This window comes from Medicago sativa, chromosome 7 (genome assembly GCF_051527215.1).
Source record: "Medicago sativa cultivar Bolivia chromosome 7, Bolivia_mono, whole genome shotgun sequence".
Classification (NCBI taxonomy): domain Eukaryota; kingdom Viridiplantae; phylum Streptophyta; class Magnoliopsida; order Fabales; family Fabaceae; genus Medicago; species Medicago sativa.
This window is the reverse complement of record NC_140755.1, coordinates 47,417,022-47,439,242: the sequence shown is the minus strand read 5'-3', so window position 1 is coordinate 47,439,242 and position 22,221 is coordinate 47,417,022. Positions and strand designations below refer to the sequence as shown.

The window sequence follows — 22,221 nt, the reverse complement described above, 5'->3', positions numbered from 1 at the left end:
TTTAATAATGACTTGACTGAAGACCAAAGGTTGGATTGTATTTATGATGATGAGCCTTTGGGTTTCAAGAAATACCCAATGGGTTCAACCAAGAAGATACAGGCACAAAATCATTTAGAAGAAGTTTATTTGGGTGATGGCTCTGTAAAATGGCCAACTTATATCAGTGCGAAAATCGGTAAAGATTTCAAGGTTTAGATCATTGAACTCCTAAAGAATTACAAAGATTGTTTTGCTTGGGATTACAATGAGATGCCAGGTTTGAGTTGATACATGGTGGAATTAAAATTGTCGATTCAACCAGATAAAAAACCAGTGAAACAAACTTCGCGAAGATTTGCACCACAAGTCTTGTCAAAATTAAAGAAGAGATCAAAAGACTCTTAAAAAGCAAGTTCATCAGAACTGCAAGGTATGTAGATTGGTTGGCAAATATAGTTCCTGTTATTAAGAAAAATGAAACTCTTAGAGTCTGTATTGATTTTAAGGGCTTGAATAATGCTACACCCAAGGATGAATATCCTATACCAGTTGCAGAAATGTTAGTCGATTCAACAACAGGTTTTGATTATTTAAATATGCTTGATGGTTATTCTGGCTACAATCAAATCTTTATTGTTGAGGAAGATGTATTGAAAACTTCCTTTCGATGTCAAGAGGCTTTAGGTTGCTATGAATGGATAGTAATGCCTATTGGATTAAAAAATGCTGGTGCTACATACAAAATAGAAATGAATACTCTGTTTCATGATTTTATAGGAATATTTAAGTAAGTTTACATAGATGAAATTGTTGTTAAATAATCTTCTGAAAGTTATCACTTAGATCACCTTCGACAGTCATTCGAAAGAATGAGAAAATATGGATTAAAAAAGAATCCACTAAAGTGTGCCTTTGGTGTCCGTGCAGGTGATTTTTTTAGGTTGTTTTGTTCACAAAAAATGCATCGAGATTAATCAAAACAAAACAAAGGCAATTTTGGAGACGTCGACAAAAAAGAGCTTCAATCTTTGTTACGGAAAATCAACTTTCTCAAGAGATTTATTTCAATAGACCCTACTTCGCCACTACTTGACTGAAGAAAGAAGATGTGTTCATGTGGGAACCAAAACATCAGAAAGATTTCGATGAGATCAAGTCCTATTTGACAAATCCACCTATTCTTTTAACTCCTCTTAATAATAGAGTGATGAAATTGTATATAGCAGCATCAGAGCTAACTATTGGTAGTATGTTAGTGCAAGAGGACGAAAACGGTGTAGAAAGGGCCATTTATTATCTTAGTAGGGTTTTAAATGATGTTGAAACAAGGTACCATCCAATTGAAAAATTGTGCCTTTGTTCATATTTCTCTTGTACAAAACTTAAGCAATATATAAAGCCAATTGATGTTTATGTTTATTCTCATTTTGATATAATCAAACATATGCTGTCGAAACCAATACTACACAGTAGAGTTGGTAAATGGGCTTTGGCACTTACAGAATATTCATTGACTTACCAGCCATTGAAATATGCTAAGGGACAAATTGTTGCTGACTTTATTGTTGACATTCAGTGGTCGAAGAAACGTTAAGTTTTGTCGAGGTTCAACCTTGGAATCTTTATTTTGATGGTTCTAGTCATAAAAATGGTACTGGAATTGGAATTCTAATTGTTTCGCCTACAAATATACTAGCTAAATTCAAATTTAGACTCAGTAGATCTTGTTCTAATAATGAGGCTGAATATGATGCGTTGATCACAAGACTTGATATTTTGCTCGAACTGGAGGCAAAATATGTCGAAATTAAGGGTGATTTTTAATTAGTTATGAAGCAATTAACAAAGGAATAAAAATGTGTTAAAGAAAATTTAATTGTATACTTTGTTACTGTCAGTGTGTTACGAAAATGTTTTCATCATGCAAATATCCAACATGTACCCTGGATCGAAAATCAGGAGGCGAACGACTTGGCAGAGATTGCTTCAGGTTACATGGTTTCTAAAGAAAAATTGGAAGAACTTATTGAAATAAAGGAGAAACTTGTTTTGATAAACATGTCTCCAATAGAATTGTCAACGCCCAAACTTGGGGGGGGGGGGGGGGAGCAGAAGTGTCGAACAAGTATGAGGAAGGCAAAAGTTACGCTGAAATTTTTGCCATTGACAATCTTTCAAACAAAGATTGGCAAAAATCAATTGTCGAATACTTGGAGAATCCTACAGGAATGACTAATCGAAAAACCAAGTAAAGAGCTTTAAATTATGTAATTGTTGGAAGTGAATTATTCAAAAAGACTCCATAAGGGGTTTTGCTTAAGTGTCGTATTGAAACTGAAGCATATTTAGCAATTTCCAATACTCATAGTGGAGCTTGTGGATCTCACTAAGAAGGTAACAAAATGAAGTGGCTTTAATTTCGAAAAGTATGTACTGGCTAACTATGCTGAAAGATTGCATAGATTTTGCTGAGAGTTGTCAAGAATGTCAAAAACATGTTGGAATCCAACATATACCTAAAAGTGAGTTACATTCGATTATGAAACCATGGCCATTTAGGGGTTGGGATTTAGACATAATTAGTAAAATGAAACCTAATTCTTCAAGAGGCCATCAATACATATTGGTCGGAATAGATTATTTCACTAAGTTGGTAGAAGTTATTCCCTTACCCGATGTTAGCCAGGAAGTGGTTATTAGTTTTATCCAAAACCATATTTTATGTAGGTTTGGAATCCCAGAGACTATTACCACTAATAAAGGATCAATATTTTCATGTTGAAAAATGGTACAATTCGTCAATCAGATAGGGTTTAAATTGTTAACATCGACACCATATTATGCTCAAGCAAATGGTCAGGTTGAAGCAGCCAATAAAGTTATTATCATGCTAATAAAAAAGCATGTAAGTGATAAACCAAGAAATTGGCACAAAATTCTTGATCAAGCTTTATGGGCATATGTCGAAATTCTCCCAGAGAATCGACCAATACTAATCATTTCAAACTCACATTTGGACATGATGCAGTGTTACCTGTCAAAATCTGGCTTCAATCAACCAGAATCCGAAGGCAATTCGAAATTCCTACGAATCATTATTGGAATATGGTTCTATATGAATTGGTTGACTTGGACGAGGAAAGGTTAAATGCATTGGATGTCCTTTTAAGACAAAAGGAAAAAGTGGCTAAATCTTATAACAAGAAGGTTAAGTCGAAAGCATTCGCTACTAGAGATTCGGTTTGGAAAGTTATCTTACCTATGAACAAAAAGAATCGAACCTTAGGCAAATGGTCACCTATTTGGGAAAGACCATTCAAGATTTTAAGAGTGTTTTCGAATAATGCTTATGAAGTCAAAGAATTGGCCGCTGCTAATCAAATTATGCGCATAAATGGAAAATATTTGAAAAAATATAACCCATTATTACAAGAGGTAAAAGTAGTGCAAAACTCATTCGAAAAGATAAAGATATGGCATTAATCAATAAAGTCAACTAATGGCAAAGACATAATTGTCGAATAAGATAGATAACTGTAGAGCCATTACAAAATATCTCGACAAGTATTACAAAATATGGCTTAGTAGCCCAAAATAAACATAAAACAAAGCCTAAGAATTCTTGTCGAAACTAAACAATTCCATAAACCAATTGATTTCACTATCAAAGTGATAGAGGAGACAAACATCAGTTAAATATTATTTGTCATCATGGCGCGGAGGAGGCCAATGGATGTCAGGTCTTCTCCCATCACCTTTGCAAGTTTGTTTCGACTCACAAAGGGTTATTTGAACCAAGGAACTAGGAAATTCTCTTTTCCACTAGGTAGACCGGAAGAAATAAGGGGAGCCTACACCAATGACTGCATGTCTCTGGTCCCAAATCTTTCGACCCTCGAAGAAGCCTTTGAAAAGAGAGCGCTTTTTCTAGGCAAAAACCCTCCTTAGCCGAGACGTCCAACATTAGCAAGAAGTATTTTGAAGATTGAACCCCTTTAGCAGATGCCTGTTCCAAAACGCGTCGGATCTCTGGGATGCTAGGATCACTTTCAAGCATCAGGTGCAATCCCCTTATCACGCAATAAACTGCATGGCCACTGTTAAGCACCCTGTCAATGAAGGCTTGCTTTTTTGCAGTTGGAAAGAGATCAGAGTATAACCACAAACAATCTGGAGGTAAAGCTCTGATGACAACGTTCATTTTAGCAACCCTCTCATGAAGTTTAGAAGTTCGCATGAAACATAAAAGATGTTGGGTTCCATGCGCATCAATTTTATGAGCAATGAGAATGAGTTCATCTTCAATTAATCTCTCCATGATTGAGAAGAAAAGGAAAAGATGAAAAGTTTTCTAAGAAAGTTGAAAGAGAAATATGTAAAAATGGGGAAGAAAGACTCGATTTTTATAGGAAGGAGAAAGAGAAGTTAGAGGGAAAATAAAATTTTCAGTTTCTCCTTTCAAGCAGCGCCACATGTTCTTCAATGGACCGGGTGGTTTTTCGAGAAAAATAATAAGTTGAAAAGTTAAATATATTTTAAATAACTTTTCAGTTAACGTCGAATTTTCCATTTTTAAGTATTTTAAATGACTTTTCAGTTGTGTTTGATGGACATTGCGGAAATGAGCTAGATCATGGTGTGTCAGCTGTTGGATATGGCACAACAAAGGGTTTGGGTTTATAGTGAAGAATTTATGGGGAGCAAAGTGAGGTGAAAAAGGGTTTATAAGGATGAAGAGAAACATTGGAAAGTCTGAAGGGATTTGTGGACTCTACAAGATGGCTTCTTATCCCACTAAAAAGAAATAAGATTTAACTTCATATATCGTTGATCCATTGAATTTCATAATTTCCTTTGTCTTAATTTCTTCTTTGAATTCTCTATAAATTTCCAAATTCCATGTTTTCCTTTGAAGCAATGTTATTGTAATGTCTTCAATTCAATAATATTCACTATTTTGCTATACGCAAAAGAAAAAGTACATGTTGTTAATTTGATTTACTATTTTCAACCGGTTTCTCTAAAATGGATCTCAGATGAATTAGTTATCATGGCAGCGTACAAAAAATATATTGTAAATTCAATCAAACATGCTAGCAAAAAGTGTCGGACAAACAATTAATGGCGACTAAATTTACCGATCTAAGCAACAATAAATTCAATATAGAACACATCTAGCGACCTATGTGTATAATGAAACCACACCATCAATCCATAGCATAAAATAAAAACAGTAGAGGTATAAACACACCAAACTTGTTTACCCATTCAGTCCAAACTGATCAACATCTAGAGGGAGAACAACTTTCCAATTCATTATCAACGAGACTTTACAAGATACACAAAGGAGTTACAAGAAATTAGTTTCAAGAACAAACATTAATTTCTCTCATTTTTCCTCTTTCAATCCCCTTAATATTTTTTACTCTCCCAAAATGTTTACATTGTGTTTTCCAACCGTAGATCCTCACCACAAGCCCTCAACCAAAAATCCCCTTGCGGGTCCCCTCTGTGATGGTGTTGTCTCTCATTCAAGAACCTCAAAAGGAGCACCTCAACACAAGAGTCACGATCTTCTCTTTATGTTCACTCTTCTTGTCCATACTCTCTTAGTTCTTGAACACTAGCCATTCTCTGAAGAGGCATTAACTCTTAGGCTTTAAGTTTCATGCTACTATAAAAACAATGAGGTAAAAAATTGTATTTATAGACTTGGAACCCACATAATTAGAAAAAATATAACTTGACCATTAACATGATTAGAATTACCGCTCTCAGTATGATGTTGTTTTTTCATCAGATAATTCGAATTGCCTATTGACATATTTCAAAATACTTAATTCAAACTATCCACTGTCACAATTTGAATTACAAATATATGAAGAAAAAAAATCTTTATTTGAAGCACGTTCTCCACATGATACCTTGATTTACCCCAAAAAAATCTCGTTACTGACATGAACATGCTCTAATTTTTGAATTTTGGTGAGTATACTAAATCATAAACTTAGCAATGAGAAGACCTTAGTTAGAAGATTATACTAATTTAACAAGACAAAACAAAATTTGAATTACTTATATAAGTCACAATTTTATTTAACACATAATCAAAGCAAAAATCACATGTTGATAGTTCATAAAAAAAAAAGGATAGAACAACAAGAGTAACCGGGAATATCTAGTTTTAAACTAGGACATTAAGCCCATCTGAAGATGAATTATTAAGAGTAGTCTCCGATGGTGGATTTGGGTCTTCTTTAGTAAGCTCTTTGGGGCCAGACTCGACTTTCTCTTGACTCTCACCTGATGATGGACTTGAGTCTTATTTAGGAGGCTCTTCTGGGTCAGACTTGACTTCCTGTTGACTCCCTGCTGGATAACTCCCTAATACTATCTCCAAAATCAGCACCAAATTTTGAGAGAAAATAGGTTCATCAGCATAAGAGAAAAATAAGAAAAAAATATCTAAAAAATAAATGTATTTCTAAATTTTGGATCAAATGCAATTGAAATTTTTTATTTAAAAACGTACCTGAATAGGAGAAACAGCGATCTAAATATCAACAAGTTTACCACCAAATATATTACCATCTGATGATAAACTCACATTTAAACCCTCAAATACCTTGCAATGGCTTTCTTTTTTATCAGGAAACAAAGACCACCAAGTGATATAATCTCGAATTTTCCCTGGAAAAAAAATAAAAAATTAGAGTCATATTTCTTTGTTAGCAAGTAAATTAACACATATTTTTAAAAATGAAAATAAATATGTTTTTACGAAAGAAAACAAACCATAAAATTGCAGGACGACTAACCTCGTAAGTCTCTGTTTTACCAGCTACACAAATAGTTGCTTTGGATGTGGTCCCAACCGCCGATAATACGCTTATATTTCCAGGGAGATTCTTGGAAAATGTCATAATCTTTTCTAACACATTCTGAATGCCAAAATATGTTGGGTATTTGTATTGGCTGCATTATTGCTAAAACAAATATCCTTGTTCTGTAAGTTGGAACCAATGTTCCAGCATGTGGTTAGGCAGCTCTGTGAGATGTTGGATACAATGTTCCAACATCCTCGCATGGTTCAGTGTGCCTGGGTTCTGCCATATCTGTACGCGCGTAGGTTATCCATTAAGGAAACCATATTTCCTTTACTTACTGACTAAGTAACGCGCATATCTTATTAGAATCAGCTGTGGAATATTACTAAAATAGACATTTTATTTTAGGAAATATTTGTTACGATTTGGAATGTTTTAATATAGGTTCCGACATATTATGACTTTCCAGATTTGTATCTGATTCTGTTTTGCAGGTTTGCTGAACCAATCTGCAAGTTTACTGAAGCCCAATGATTATTTAGCCCAAGCTGCTTCAGTATAAAAGGAAGACTTGAAGACCTAATTGCTCATTCAAGCCGTCACGCTAAAAATTTTAGATTTTTAGGGTTTGAGTCTTCATGTATTCTACTCTTGTATCGATTGTGATGCAGGTTTAGGATCTTTACTGTGTTCTTGCTAGTGTTGTGTTTAGATACTTGTTTAGGACTAGTTTTGTGAGTATTGATACTCTTGTGCATCAAACCGAAGTTGTGAAACAAGGTTTGGTTGTTTGTGTTGGAAGGTAACTTCTATCTTTTGTGTTTGAGGTCTGATAGGTCACTGGGGCAGTGACTGACCATTAGGATAGTGAGATGGGATCTCAGATCTAGGAGTTCCTAGGTTGAAGTCTAGACGGGTAGGTCCTAGGTCATATAGTGTAAACGAGGAGTTTGCTGAGAGCTATTGAATAAGGACTACACTAGTGGATTTCCTTCCTGGCTTGGTAGCCCCCAGATGTAAGCGTCTTGTGCTGAACTGGGTCAACAAACTTCCTGTGTTCTTTATTTTTCTGCACTTTATTTTCTTGTTTTATTTTCTATTTATCGCATGATGTTGAAACATTAATCAGAACATCGCAAACGTTTAAACATCTGACAGAACCTAATAAAACAAGTACACTAGAATTTTAATTGGCATCAGAGCAGGCACCCTGCCTGTTTTAGCGTGAGCTCCAGGGAGTACTATTCTAGCACTATGGACAAGGAAGGTGGTTTTGTAAACAGGCCCCCTCTTTTGGATGGGTGCAACTATGATTACTGGAAATCACGCATGAGTGCCTTTCTCAAATCTATTGACAGCAAAACATGGAAGGCAGTTCTGAGAGGTTGGGAACATCCTGTGCAACTTGATGCTGATGGCAACAGGACTGATGTGTTGAAACCTGAAGAAGAATGGAGTGCTGATGAAGATGTATTGGCTCTTGGAAACTCAAAGCCATTAAATGCTCTGTTTAATGGTGTAGACAAGAATATGTTCAGATTGATCAAGCAATGCACTGTGGCTAAAGATGCTTGGGAGATTCTCAAAACTGCACATGAAGGCACAACAAAGGTAAAAAGTGCTAAAATCCAACTTCTCACTACTAAATTTGAGAATTTGAAAATGTTAGAAGATGAGAGCATTCAAAAGATTTGACAGAAGGTCCAGACCAAATGGGCAGAACATCCGACCCAACATTGACAGTCAATCCAGTAAAGAGAGTATGACAAGACCTGATAAAGTAGATTCTCATCACAAAGAAGTACAATGTCATGAATGTGAAGGCTATGGACATAGCAGACCAGAATGTGCAACCTTCCTCAAGAAACAAAAGAAAAGCTTTGCGGTTACTTGGACTGATGATAATGAATCTGATAGAGATTTTGAAAATGAATCTAACAAGCATGTTGCTGCTCTCACTGGAAGAGTTCTTTCTGAGGACGAATCTTGTGATGAAGATCTTGTCTATGATGAGTTGACGGTTTCCTATAAAAAACTGAATGACAGAAACAAAGATATCTGTAAACATCTTGAAGAACAGAAAAACATCACCATCAAACTGGAGAATGAAAATACTGGTCATATAGCAAAAATCTCAGAACTCAACAATGAGGTAATTCAGTTGAACTCACAACTTGATTATGTTATGAAACAAGTAAAAATGATGACTACTGGGACTGATGTTCTAGATGAGATTCTGGAAGGACAAATCCAAGGTAAACCAAATGGGATAGGTTATACCTCTAAACACTCAGGACAGAGTCAAACTTTTGCCCAGGCCCTAGCAGAATATGGAATGGCCAAGAAGGAGAAACCTATAAAAAATATAAAGTTTGTAGCTTCCACTGGTACAAATGATCCAATAACCAGTAAAGGTATGTTACAACATACCAAGAAACATCATGTTTCTAAAGTTGAAAAGGTATCTCTATCCAGGACTTGTCATTTTTGCAAGAAAAAGGGGCACATAAGACCTTTTTGCTACAGGTTATTTGGGTTGTCGCAACAGGTACAACAGAAGGAACATAGATCAAGAAGGAGAACTGTCAGAAAAGTGTGGAAACCTAAAAGGTATAATGTAGGGTTGATGGCTCACATTTCTCAGAAGACTCTGTCTATGGAAAGATGGTATTTTGACAGTGGATGCTCTCTACACATGACTGGATCAAAGGATCTGCTTAATATTGAAAAATCTTATGGCGACAATTATGTTACTTTTGGAAATCAAACAAGAGGTAAGATCCTTGGTACAGGTAGATTGATCAGTCCTGAGTCACCAGAACTTGATAGTGTCCTATTAGTAAAAGGTTTAACCACCAACCTGATTAGCATAAGTCAACTGTGTGATCAAGGAATGAGTGTGAACTTCAGTAAATTTACTTGTTGTGTAATTGATAGAAACTCCTCAAAGAGTTGTGTAATTAGGAAAGGTAATAATGAATGGTATCAAATCTGAAGGTGATTGTTACTTATGGATACCTCCCTGCAAGGATCAGACTCAGTTTGATCAAGTTTTGTCTTTGGGGAATAGTAAATGTATGTCCCAATCTAGGTGTGAGGACAAGTTCCCTCTAGCTGGAAACAGATTCTCAAGACATATGAGGCTAGAAAAGGAGTTATCAAAATGTTATGTTGAACAAGATGTCCCAACATTATGCTGCATCAACTTATGCACAGCTCTTTGTGAAGATTTAAAGGGCAATGCAGATATTTTATGTCAAGAGAGATTGTGGCAGTTATTTGTGCTTAAGTTTGTTCCACTACTGCACGCATATCTAGGGGAAACTTCTCTAACTTTACTAAAACCACCAACCAAAAGCAACAACCTTCATCCCATCATTACCTTGTTCCTCTCTTCACTCAAATTCAGAAGAAACATCTCCCTTCTACAATCTCGTACTCAATCCTTCGGTACTCCACACCTAATCAATCTTGTTGCTATGATCTTCAACAACGATCCCCAAACTGCCAAAGAAAGCACGGTTCCAGAACTTCGTGAGACTGAATCTTTAAAAATGACTGATAGCTCCACAACGGTGACTTCTTCAAAATCCGAGAAGAAAACTGTGACTAAGTCTACTTCAAAGGAGAAAAGGGGCCCTAAAACAAAGAGGGGTGAATCAAAGATGTCATTGACCATGACTGATTTGTACATCAAGGAGAATCCATTTATCTCCACCATTGTCGAACCAAATGTTGAAGCTTTCCAGAAGGATCTTCTAGTTGCTGATGTTGAAAATATTATCAATAGTTCCTCCACCCAGGTTGAAAAAGGAAACTCTTCTAAAACCCTAATTTCTGTTGTACATGAATCTAGTAGAAGATTAGGCTTAGAAGACTTGAACGAAGCCCTAGATCGTTCTGAAAATGTGGATGTAGATGATACTAATCTTATTATGATGAGTTCGACAAAAGACAATGTTCGACCTTCTACTAACATCAGTGATGGTCCTAAGAATGGTAAACCTAATGTTGGAACATCTCTAGACCAGCAAGAAAAAGAATCTGATGATATTGGATCTCCTGAAATAGAATCTGCTCATTCGTCTGAAAGGAATGAACAGATTGATACAGAAGGAAATAAAGTGGAGACTGATCCTGAGGATTGTGCTGGTAAAAAGGATGAAAAAGATGTGGTGGTTGTTAATGATATAGATTCAGATGAGATTCCACTGGATAGGAAATTTGGAGAAAGTGTGGCAAAAAGACTAAGAAGTAGTAAAGAGGAAACAGTTGTATCAGAGGTTGAAAACCGGAAAAATAGGACAAAGAATGTTGGTACATGTCCAAAGAAGGGGTGGAGCAAAGTAAAGACAAAGACTACAGCTGGTAGAACAAAGAAGAGAAAGATTGCTTCTGAGAGTGAATCTGAACATGATGTTGAGGAAGATGTTGCATACATCATCTCATCTACCAAAAGGAAGTCAACTAGGAAGATGAATGTGCAGACTGTTGAGAATGTTCCTATTGACAAGGTTTCATTTCATCTACCTGAGAACGCTCAGAGGTGGAAGTTCATTTATCACAGGAGGATGGCATTGGAGAGAGAGCTTGGGGAGGAAGCATTAGACATTGAAGCTATAATGAAACTCATTAGAGAAGCAGGTCTGATCAAAACAGTTTGTAATCTTGATAATTGCTATGAACAACTCGTCAGGGAATTTCTGGTAAACATTCCAAATGATTGCGACAATCCTCTTGGCAAAGAATTTCAAAAGGTGTATGTGAGAGGCGAGTGCGTTAACTTTTCTGCCAACATCATCAACAAATTCATTGGTATTAAGGAAGACAATTTCTCTGAGTTGGAGGCAACTGACACTCAAATCTGCAGAGAAATCACTGCCAACCAAGTCAAAACTTGGCCCAAGAAGAAAAAGATCTCATCTGGTAAGCTGTCTGTAAAGTACGCCATCCTAAATAGGATTGCTGCTGTAAATTGGGTGCCTACCAGTCATTCTTCAGATGTTGCCACTGGTCTTGGTAGATTTATCTATGCTATAGGTACCAAGGCTAAAATGGATTTTGGTTCTTACATCTTTGAACAAACTATGAGGCATGCCAAAATGGATGCTATTAAATTTCCCATTGCTTTTCCAACATTACTCTGTAGCATCATTCTCAACCAACATCCCAACATTAAAAATGCAAAAGATATCCCTGCCAAGAGGGAGTCTCCTCTAACCTTGCACCAGAAACTGTTTGGTGCTGATCATATTCCAGAAATTGTTGGAACATATGTAACTGCACCTGCTGCAAGGTTAATGACTAAACAAGAAGTTGTGAAAGCTCTGAAGGACACCTGCGTACTACTGGAAGAAAGGAAAGCCAAGTTTGAACTGATGATTCACTCTCTGGAAGGTGAAATTACTGCTGCAAATGGACAGGAGGAAGATGACTATGCAGATAAAGCAGAAAATGATAATGAGGACAACAAGGGGGGTTCTGATAGCAGTTCTGGAACTGCTGAATGATGTTTTTATTTTGTGGGCTATGCCCTGAACTTTTGTGCACCTGTATGTGTGCCTATTTTGATGTGGAATATCCTAATCTTCTTCTGGTCTCCGGCTTTATCTTGTTTTGTTTGGCATATTTTATGGCTAAAAAGGGGGAGAAAAATTGATGTTTTCTTGCCTATACTCCCTTCTGTATATGTGCTCTGCATGTATCTATAATATGCCTATTTGTGTGCTCTGCATGTATCTATAATATGCCTATTTGTGTATGCCTGGATGTTATCTTCATGTTCTATGTTGTTGCTTTTTGCAACTATTTCAGGCTTGTGTGTAGATGTTGACCCTCATGTTGCAACATCTTGATGATGTGAGAATCTGTTCTCAGTTATTTTGTTTGTACATGTTCCATGCTGACATCCTCTGATATGTTGGAACATGTCTATGAAGACTGATGTAGATGTTAGCACTTGTGCTAGAACATCTCTATGCTTCTGAGAACTCTGGCTTTCTCAGATGTTGTACATGTTCCCTGCAAATGCTCTATCCTAGGTTGGAACATATCTTTGAGACTCTGTGGAGATGTTGGCACTCAAGCTACAACATCTTGGTGTAATCCTGAGAGTTTATTTTTCTTAGGATTCTTAGTGTACAGGTTCCCTACTACTGTCTTATATAATGGAATCTGTCTGAATGACTTCTTAAAGTCAAAGTTGATATGTGTGACCTTTGATAGGTCTGCTAGCATGTATCTGCTGATGGTTGCTAGTTTGTGAATATTCCTTGAATATCTGTGTCCAGATCCTGAATCTTTTATGTCTATGCATTAGGAGTTTATCTGTTCAGATTTTCAGTATGCATGTATTCAGGGGGAGTATTGGAATATTCCTATAAGTAGTCACTCATGAGATATTATACTCAGGGGGAGTGATACTTCTATGTGTGCTTGTGCTAAGTCCAAGCTGGTTGAAGGATGTTGAGTCAAAGGTTTAAGCATCTGCATCTATCACTTGTAAGTCTGGGAACTTATGTTTCCTGACTTCTGTTGCTGTTGGTGATAGGTATCTGAAGACATCCTAGTCTGTCACATGTTAGTATAGGAATTTAGGTTTCTGTGCTTCTATGGTTGGTGGGTGACAGTACTCTGTAGGTATGGGAAATTTATTTTTTCCCTTGCCTCTATGTGTGGCAGGTTCTCCTGTCTGATGTGCTAAAGGATGTTGGAACATCCTATGTCTGTAGCATTGGAACTTGTTTTTCCTCTGCTCTTGAGAGATCTTGCTTCTCTCCACTTCTGTGTTGGAGGTTATCTTCCTTGATTGTAGCTTTGGAATTTATTTTTCCACTGCTCTTGAGAGAAATTGGTTCTCTCTTCATCATCTGTACAAGAACTTAGGTTCACTAGGTGTAGCTCAGGAATTTATTTTTCCTTAGCTCTTGAGACTATGCTACTGATCTGATCCGCTGTTGCATGTCTATGATCTAGTGTAATACCTCTGCCAGCTTAAGCTGTGATTGAAGATCTGTGAGGTATTCTATGTATGCACACTTTGTTTTTCTTCTAGAGTGATACTATCTGCTACTTCTTCTTCTTGAATATGTGTTCGTGATGACTTGAGGAAGTGTATCTATGGTGTCTCTTTGGATTTTGTGTGCTAGTTGTTTCTTCATAGGTGTGTGCTCATGCTTTTGGAGGAATGGTATTTTTATGTATCCCTCAGTTTCATAAGAATTGGGCTTAATTTGTTTTAGCCAAAAATTTGCCAAAGGGGGAGATTGTTGGGTATTTGTATTGGCTGCATTATTGCTAAAACAAATATCCTTGTTCTGTAAGTTGGAACCAATGTTCCAGCATGTGGTTAGGCAGCTCTGTGAGATGTTGGATACAATGTTCCAACATCCTGGCATGGTCAGTGTGCCTGGGTTCTGCCTTATCTATATGCGCGTAGGTTATCCATTAAGGAAACCATATTTCCTTTACTTACTGACCAAGTAACGCGCATATCTTATTAGAATCAGCTGTGGAATATTACTAAAATAGACATTTTAGTTTAGGAAATATTTGTTACAATTTGGAATGTTTTAATATAGGTTCCGACATATTAGGACTTTCCAGATTTGTATCTGATTCCTTTTTACAGGTTTGCTGAACCGATCGGCAAGTTTACTGAAGCCCAATGATTATTTAGCCGAAGCTGCTTCAGTATAAAAGGAAGACTTGAAGACCTAATCATTCAAGCTGTCACACTAAAAAGTTTAGATTTTTAGGGTTCGAGTCTTCATGTATTCTACTCTTGTATCGATTGTGATGCAGGTTTAGGATCTTTACTGTGTTCTTGCTAGTGTCGTGTTTAGATACTTGTTTAGGACTAGTTTTGTGAGTATTGATACTCTTGTGCATCAAACCGAAGTTGTGAAACAAGGTTTGGTTGTTTGTGTTAGAAGGTAACTTCTATCTTTTGTGTTTGAGGTCTGATAGGTCACTGGGGCAGTGACTGACCATTAGGATAGTGAGATGGGATCTCAGATCTAGGAGTTCCTAGGTTGAAGTCTAGACGGGTAGGTCCTAGGTCATATAGTTTAAACGAGGAGTTTCCTGAGAGCTATTGAATAAGGACTACACTAGTGGATTTCCTTCCTGGCTTGGTAGCCCCCAGAGTAAGCGTGTTGTGCTGAACTGGGTCAACAAACTTCCTGTGTTCTTTATTTTTCTGCATTTTATTTTCTGTTTATCGCATGATGTTGAAACATTAATCGGAACATCGCAAACGTTTAAACATCTGACAGAACCTAATAAAACAAGTACGCTAGAATTTCAAAATATATATGTACAAGAAAAATCAATAGTTGGTCCTTAGCAAGAAACGATTTTTTTTTTCTTTATAAATGACAAATGACATAATGTTTGGAGAATAGGAAAACAGCAAATCCTTTTCCCCTAATTAAATAGAAGACAATAAAGATATCTTACATTATATTTACAAGTTATAGTTCAACCAGCAAAAATGTCGATATTGTTAGACTGAACGTTGTGATTGGGGTTCAAGCATTCACCTATCTTCTAATGCATGTGAGTTTTAATGGTTTTGTCTGTCCAATATATATATATATATATATATATATATATATATATATATATATATATATATATAAAATAAATTAAGATATTAAATTATAAAATAAATTAAGATATTAAATTTAGGGCTTCAGCTTGTATTTTGTATAACCAAACTCATTAAATTCTTGGATTTTGTTTTCCTCAAATTGTAAACAACAAATATATCAAATCTATGAAGTTCACAAAAGTCACTCTCATGAACAACTTATTCACCAGATTACGACGTGAAGTATAGATGTCATAATATAAGAGGCACATATAAAAAGTTTTTAACGAAGGAATATTAATTAGTGAAAAACATATAATTATCTAGAAAATATAATACACCACATATGGTCCATGCATTTCATATACTTAATTTGTTCGAAAAATTGCACAATACCTCTTGGACATTCACCATCATAATGTGGGCCTTAGCAGGTCTCACTGATCCTACAAAAAAGATTCCATAAGAGTGCATCACATATATCCAAATAGTATGACATTAAAAATGAGAAAATAGCTAAAGTCTACAAAATTGTAATGGAATACTAAACAAAAATATAAAAGATATTGCATTATCGGAGAAAAGAAAAATAAATAAATTAATACTATGCATTAAGAGTGTAACACTTTACACATACATTCAATTTAAATCATATAGAATAAATATTTATAGAGATATTTTATGAACTAGCCTAAAAAATGACACTATAGTCTTATTTGATCAAATATATGTCGATTTTGTACATAAATCAATAGAAGAAATGCATAGAAAATTATAATAACAAGAGATGGGCGGAAAAAAGTAATTTATCAACATGGTAATCAATAAATAGGTAATTTTTATTCTGAATGAATAAGTAAAAAATTTGACAAAAATAAATAAATAAATATAAACAACCATGGGTCCATATATATCAATCACGGTCATGTTTTACAATTTAAAATATTTAGTGATCAACACAAAAGTCATTGCAGTTCTATTATAAGATAAAAGAAAGTCAAAAGCAACTTAGTTTTAAGATTTAATTACACTTTTCGTCCTTTATTTTTATTTTTTAGATTTCACTTTCAAATGAAAACACTTAAGAGATCATAGTAAAAGCTCTAAAAGGGATGGTTTGGAGGGGCTGAAGAAGATGGCACAACGGTCAGCATCGTTGCTACATGTGATTCACCATTATTGATGGTGGTAGCACTGATGGTTGGTTGTTGTGGTAGTGGCTGTTTTTGGTCCTCGAAGGGAAAGGCTGGAGAAAATGGCATATCGGCCACCGGCGATTCGCCCTTATCGATACCGGCAGGGGTTATTGTTGGTTGTTGAGGTAGCGATTGTTGCTGGTCATCATTCCTTAATTCAGATCTTGACATGGTATCGGCTATTTTTCGATTTCTTTGAAGGACAAAAGGAGTGAGGGGAAATTGACTCGAAAATGTGTCGAAAAGAGTGAGGGGAAGTGACTCGAAAAATGTGTTGCAAATTGCTAAATTTTGATGTGCCTATAATGTAAGGTTGGGCACTCCTTTTATAGGCAACAAGGATCCAATATTTGTTACAATGGTCAAAATATTTGGTCAAAATAAAAAAAAAAAGTCATTTGAAAAAAAAATTAAGTTTTTAACAAAAAAAAGAAAAAGTAAGTTCATGAACCAATCTGGTCAACTTTTTTAAATGGGAATTTTTTAGAGTGTCAACATTTAAAAAATTAATTAATCGTTGATCCATTGAATTTCATAATTTCCATTTGTCTTAATTTCTTCTTTGAATTCTCTATAAATTTCTAATTTCCATGTTTTCCTTTGAAGCAATGTTATTGTAATGTCTTCAATTCAATAATATTCACTATTTTGGTATACGCAAAAGAAAAAGTACATGTTGTTAATTTGATTTACTATTTTCAACCGGTTTCTCTCAAATGGATCTCAGATGAATTAGTTATTGTGGTAGCGTACAAAAAATATGTTGTAAATTCAATCAAACATGCTAAGAAAATGTGTCGGACAAACAATTAATGGCGACTAAATTTAACGATCTAAGCAACAATAAATTCAATACATAACACATCTAGCGACCTATGTGTATAATGAAACCACATCATCAATCCATAGCATAAAATAAAAATAGTAGAGGTATAAACACACCAAACTTGTTTACCCATTCAGTCCAAATTGATCAACATCTAGAGGGAGAACAACTTTCCAATTCATTATCAACGAGTCTTTACAAGATACACAAAAGAGTTACAAGAAATTAGTTTCAAGAACAAACATTAATTTATCTCATTTTTCCTCTTTCAACCCCCTTAATATTTTTTACTCTCCCAAAATGTTTACATTGTGTTTTCCAACCGTAGATCCTCACCACAAGCCCTCAACCAAAAATCCCCTTGCGGGTCCCCTCTGTGATGGTGTTGTCTCTCATTCAAGAACCTCAAAAGGAGCACCTCAACACAAGAGTCACGATCTTCTCTTTATGTTCACTCTTCTTGTCCATACTCTCTTAGTTCTTGAACACTAGCCATTCTCTGAAGAGGCATTAACTCTTAGGCTTTAAGTTTCATGCTACTATAAAAACAATGAGGTAAAAAATTGTATTTATAGACTTGGAACCCACATAATTAGAAAAAATATAACTTGACCATTAACATGATTAGAATTACCGCTCTCAGTATGATGTTGTTTTTTCATCAGATAATTCGAATTGCCTATTGACATATTTCAAAATACTTAATTCAAACTATCCACTGTCACAATTTGAATTACAAATATATGAAGAAAAAAAATCTATATTTGAAGCACGTTCTCCACATGATACCTTGATTTACCCCAAAAAATTCTCGTTACTGACATGAACATGCTCTAATTTTTGAATTTTGGTGAGTATACTAAATCATAAACTTAGCAATGAGAAGACCTTAGTTAGAAGATTATACTAATTTGACAAGGCAAAACAAAATTTGAGTAACCGGGAATTTGAGTATCCACTGTCACAATTTTATTTAACACATAATCAAAGCGAAAATCACATGTTGATAGTTCATAAAAAAAAAAAGGATAGAACAACAAGAGTAACCGGGAATATCTAGTTTTAAACTAGGACATTAAGCCCATCTGAAGATGAATTATTATGAGTAGTCTCCGATGGTGGATTTGGGTCTTCTTTAGCAAGCTCTTTGGGGTCAGACTCGACTTTCTCTTGACTCTCAGCTGATGATGGACTTGAGTCTTCTTTAGGAGGCTCTTCTAGGTCAGACTTGACTTCCTCTTGACTCCCTGCAGGATAAATCCCTAATACTATCTGCAAAATCAGCACCAAATTTTGAGAGAAAATAGGTTCATCAACATAAGAACAAAATAAGAAAAAAATATCTAAAAAATAAATGTATTTCTAAATTTTGGATCAAATGCAATTGAAATTTTTTGTTTAGAAACGTACCTGAACAGGAGAAGCAGCGATCAAAATATCAACAAGTTTACCACCAAATATATTACCATCCGATGATAAACTCACATTTAAGCCCTCAAATACCTTGCAATGGCTTTCTTTTTTATCAGGAAACAAAGACCCACCAAGTGATCTAATCTCAAATTTTCCCTGGAAAAAAATAAAAAATTAGAGTCATATTTCTTTGTTAGCAAGTAAATTAACACATATTTTTAAAAATGAAAATAAATACGTTTTTACGAGAGTAAACAAACCATAAAATTGCAGGACGACTAACCTCGTAAGTCTCTGTTTTACCAGCTACACAAATAGTTGCTTTGGATGTGGTCCCAACCGCCGATAATATGCTTATATTTCCAGGGAGATTCTTGGAAAATGTCATAATCTTTTCTAACACATTCTGAATGCCAAAATATATATGTACAAGAAAAATCAATAGTTGGTCCTTAGCAAGAAACAATTTTTTTTCTTTATAAATGACAAATGACATAATGTTTGGAGAATAGGGTGACATAAAACCTCAAATCCTTTTCCCCTAATTAAATAGAAGACAATAAAGATATCTTACATTATATTTACAAGTTATAGTTCAACCAGCAAAAATGTCGATATTGTTAGACTGAACGTTGTGATTGGGATTCAAGCATTCACCTATCTTCTTATGCATGTGAGTCTTAATGGTTTTGTCTATCCAATATATATATATATATATATATATATATATATATATATATATATATATATATGTATATATATATAAAATAAATTAAGATATTAAATTTAGGGCTTCAGCTTGTATTTTGTATAACCAAACTCATTAAATTCTTGGATTTTGTTTTTCTCAAATTGTAAACAACAAATATATCAAATCTATGAAGTTCACAAAAGTCACTCTCATGAACAACTTATTCACCAAATTACCACGTGAAGTATAGATGTCATAATATAGGAGGCACATATAAACAGTCTTTAACCAAGGAATATTAATTACTGAAAAACATATAATTATCTAGAAAATATAATACACCACATATGGTCCATGCATTTCATATACTTAATTTGTAAGAAAAATTGCACAATACCTCTTGGACATTCACCATCATAATGTTGGCCTTAGCAGGTCTCACCGATCCTACAAAAATGATTCCATAAGAGCGCATCACATATATCCGAATAGTATGACATTAAAAATGAGAAAATAGCTAAAGTCTACAAAATTGTAATGGAATTCTAAACAAAAATACAAAAGAAATTGCATTATCAGAGAAAAGAAAAATAAATAAATTAATACTATGCATTGAGAGTGCAACACTTTACACATACATTCAATTTAAATCATATAAAATAAATATTTATTGGGATATTTTATGAACTAGCCTAAAAAATGACATTATAGTCTTATTTGATTGAATATATGTTGAATTTGTACATAAATCAATAGAACAAATGCTTAGAAAATTATAATAACAAGAGATGGGAGGAAAAAAGTAATTTATCAACATGGTAATCAATAAATAGGTAATTTTTATTCTGAATGAATAAGTAAAAAATTTGACAAAAATAAATAAATAAATATAAACAACCATGGATCCATATATATCAATCACGGTCATGTTTTACAATTTAAAATATTTAGTGATCAACACAAATGTCATTGCAGTTCTATTATAAGATAAAAGAATGTCAAAAACAATTTAGTTTTAAGATTTATTTACACTTTTCGTCCTTTATTTTTATTTTTTGGATTTCACTTTCAAATGAAACACTTCAGAGATCATAGTAAAAGCTCAAAAAGGGATGGTTTGGAGCATACTCTATAAAAAAAATAGGAAAAAAGAAAAAAAAATGAGTTACCAGAAGCCCTTTTTTTAGATTGGATTTTGTTGCGAGAACCAAGAGGTCTGCCTTTACGCTTTTTGGAGATATCAGCTGAGACAGAAGATAAGGGATGGGCTGATGAAAATGGCACAACGGTCAGCATCGTTGCTACATGTGATTCACCATTATTGATGGTGGTAGCACTGATGGTTGGTTGTTGTGGTAGTGGCTGTTTTTGGTCCTCGAATGGAAAGGCTGGAGAAAATGGCATATCGGCCACCGATGATTCGCCCTTATCGATACCGGCAGGGGTTATTGTTGGTTGTTGAGGTAGCGATTGTTGCTGGTCATCATTCCTTAATTCAGATCTTGACATGGTTTCAGCTATTTTTCGATTTCTTTGAAGGACAAAAAGAGTGAGGGGAAATTGACTCGAAAATGTGTCGAAAAGAGTGAGGGGAAGTGACTCGGAAAATGTGTTGCAAATTGCTAAATGTTGATGTGCCTATAATGTAAGGTTGGGCACTCCTTTTATAGGCAACAAGGATCCAATATTTGTTAAAATGGTCAAAATATTTGGTCAAAATAAAAAAAAAGTCATTTGAAAAAAAATTAAGTTTTTAACAAAAAAAGAAAAGGTAAGTTCATGAACCAATCAGGTCAACTTTTTTAAATAGGGAATTTTTTTATAGTGTCAACGTTTAAAAAAATTAATTAATCTTTGATCCATTGAATTTCATAATTTCCTTTGTCTTAATTTCTTCTTTGAATTTTCTATAAATTTCTAATTTCCATGTTTTCCTTTGAAGCAATGTTATTGCAATGTCTTCAATTCAATAATATTCACTATTTTGCTATACGCAAAAGAAAAAGTACATGTTGTTAATTTGATTTACTATTTTCAACCGGTTTCTCTCAAATGGATCTCAGATGAATTAGTTATCGTGGTAACGTACAAAAAATATGTTGTAAATTCAATCAAACGTGCTAAGAAAATGTGTCGGACAAACAATTAATGGCGACTAAATTTAACGATCTAAGCAACAATAAATTCAATACATAACCCAACTAGCGACCTATGTGTATAATGAAACCACACCATCAATCCATAGCATAAAATAAAAATAGTAGAGGTATAAACACACCAAACTTGTTTACCCATTCAGTCCAAATTGATCAACATCTAGAGGGAGAACAACTTTCCAATTCATTATCAACGAGTCTTTACAATATACACAAAAGAGTTACAAGAAATTAGTTTCAAGAACAAACATTAATTTATCTCATTTTTCCTCTTTCAACCCCCTTAATATTTTTTACTCTCCCAAAATGTTTACATTGTGTTTTCCAACCATAGATCCTCACCACAAGCCCTCTACCAAAAATCCCCTTGCGGGTCCCCTCTGTGATGGTGTTGTCTCTTATTCAAGAACCTCAAAAGGAGCACCTCAACACAAGAGTCACGATCTTCTCTTTATGTTCACTCTTCTTGTCCCTACTCTCTTAGTTCTTGAATCCTAGCCACTCTCTCAAGAGGCACTAACTCTTAGGCTTTAAGCT

At 34.7% G+C, this 22,221-nt stretch overlaps 1 protein-coding gene and 2 pseudogenes across 1 annotated transcript; 1 reads left to right on the top strand and 2 right to left on the bottom strand.

Annotated features, from left to right (window-relative positions):
• The first annotated feature begins 1,096 nt into the window (after positions 1–1,096).
• On the top strand, positions 1,097–3,465 carry LOC146906284 (uncharacterized; annotated as a pseudogene).
• A 2,533-nt stretch (positions 3,466–5,998) lies between these two features.
• LOC146906283 (uncharacterized) lies at positions 5,999–16,769 on the bottom strand (annotated as a pseudogene).
• A 1,717-nt stretch (positions 16,770–18,486) lies between these two features.
• LOC146906282 (AT-hook motif nuclear-localized protein 3-like) lies at positions 18,487–21,037 on the bottom strand. Its single transcript, XM_085730258.1, has 5 exons — positions 20,698–21,037; positions 19,926–19,975; positions 19,121–19,315; positions 18,835–18,993; positions 18,487–18,696 (listed from the first exon to the last, which is right to left on the bottom strand). The coding sequence occupies exons 1-5, from the start codon at positions 21,035–21,037 to the stop codon at positions 18,487–18,489; spliced, it is 954 nt and encodes a 317-aa protein (XP_085586384.1).
• Positions 21,038–22,221: the final 1,184 nt, after the last annotated feature.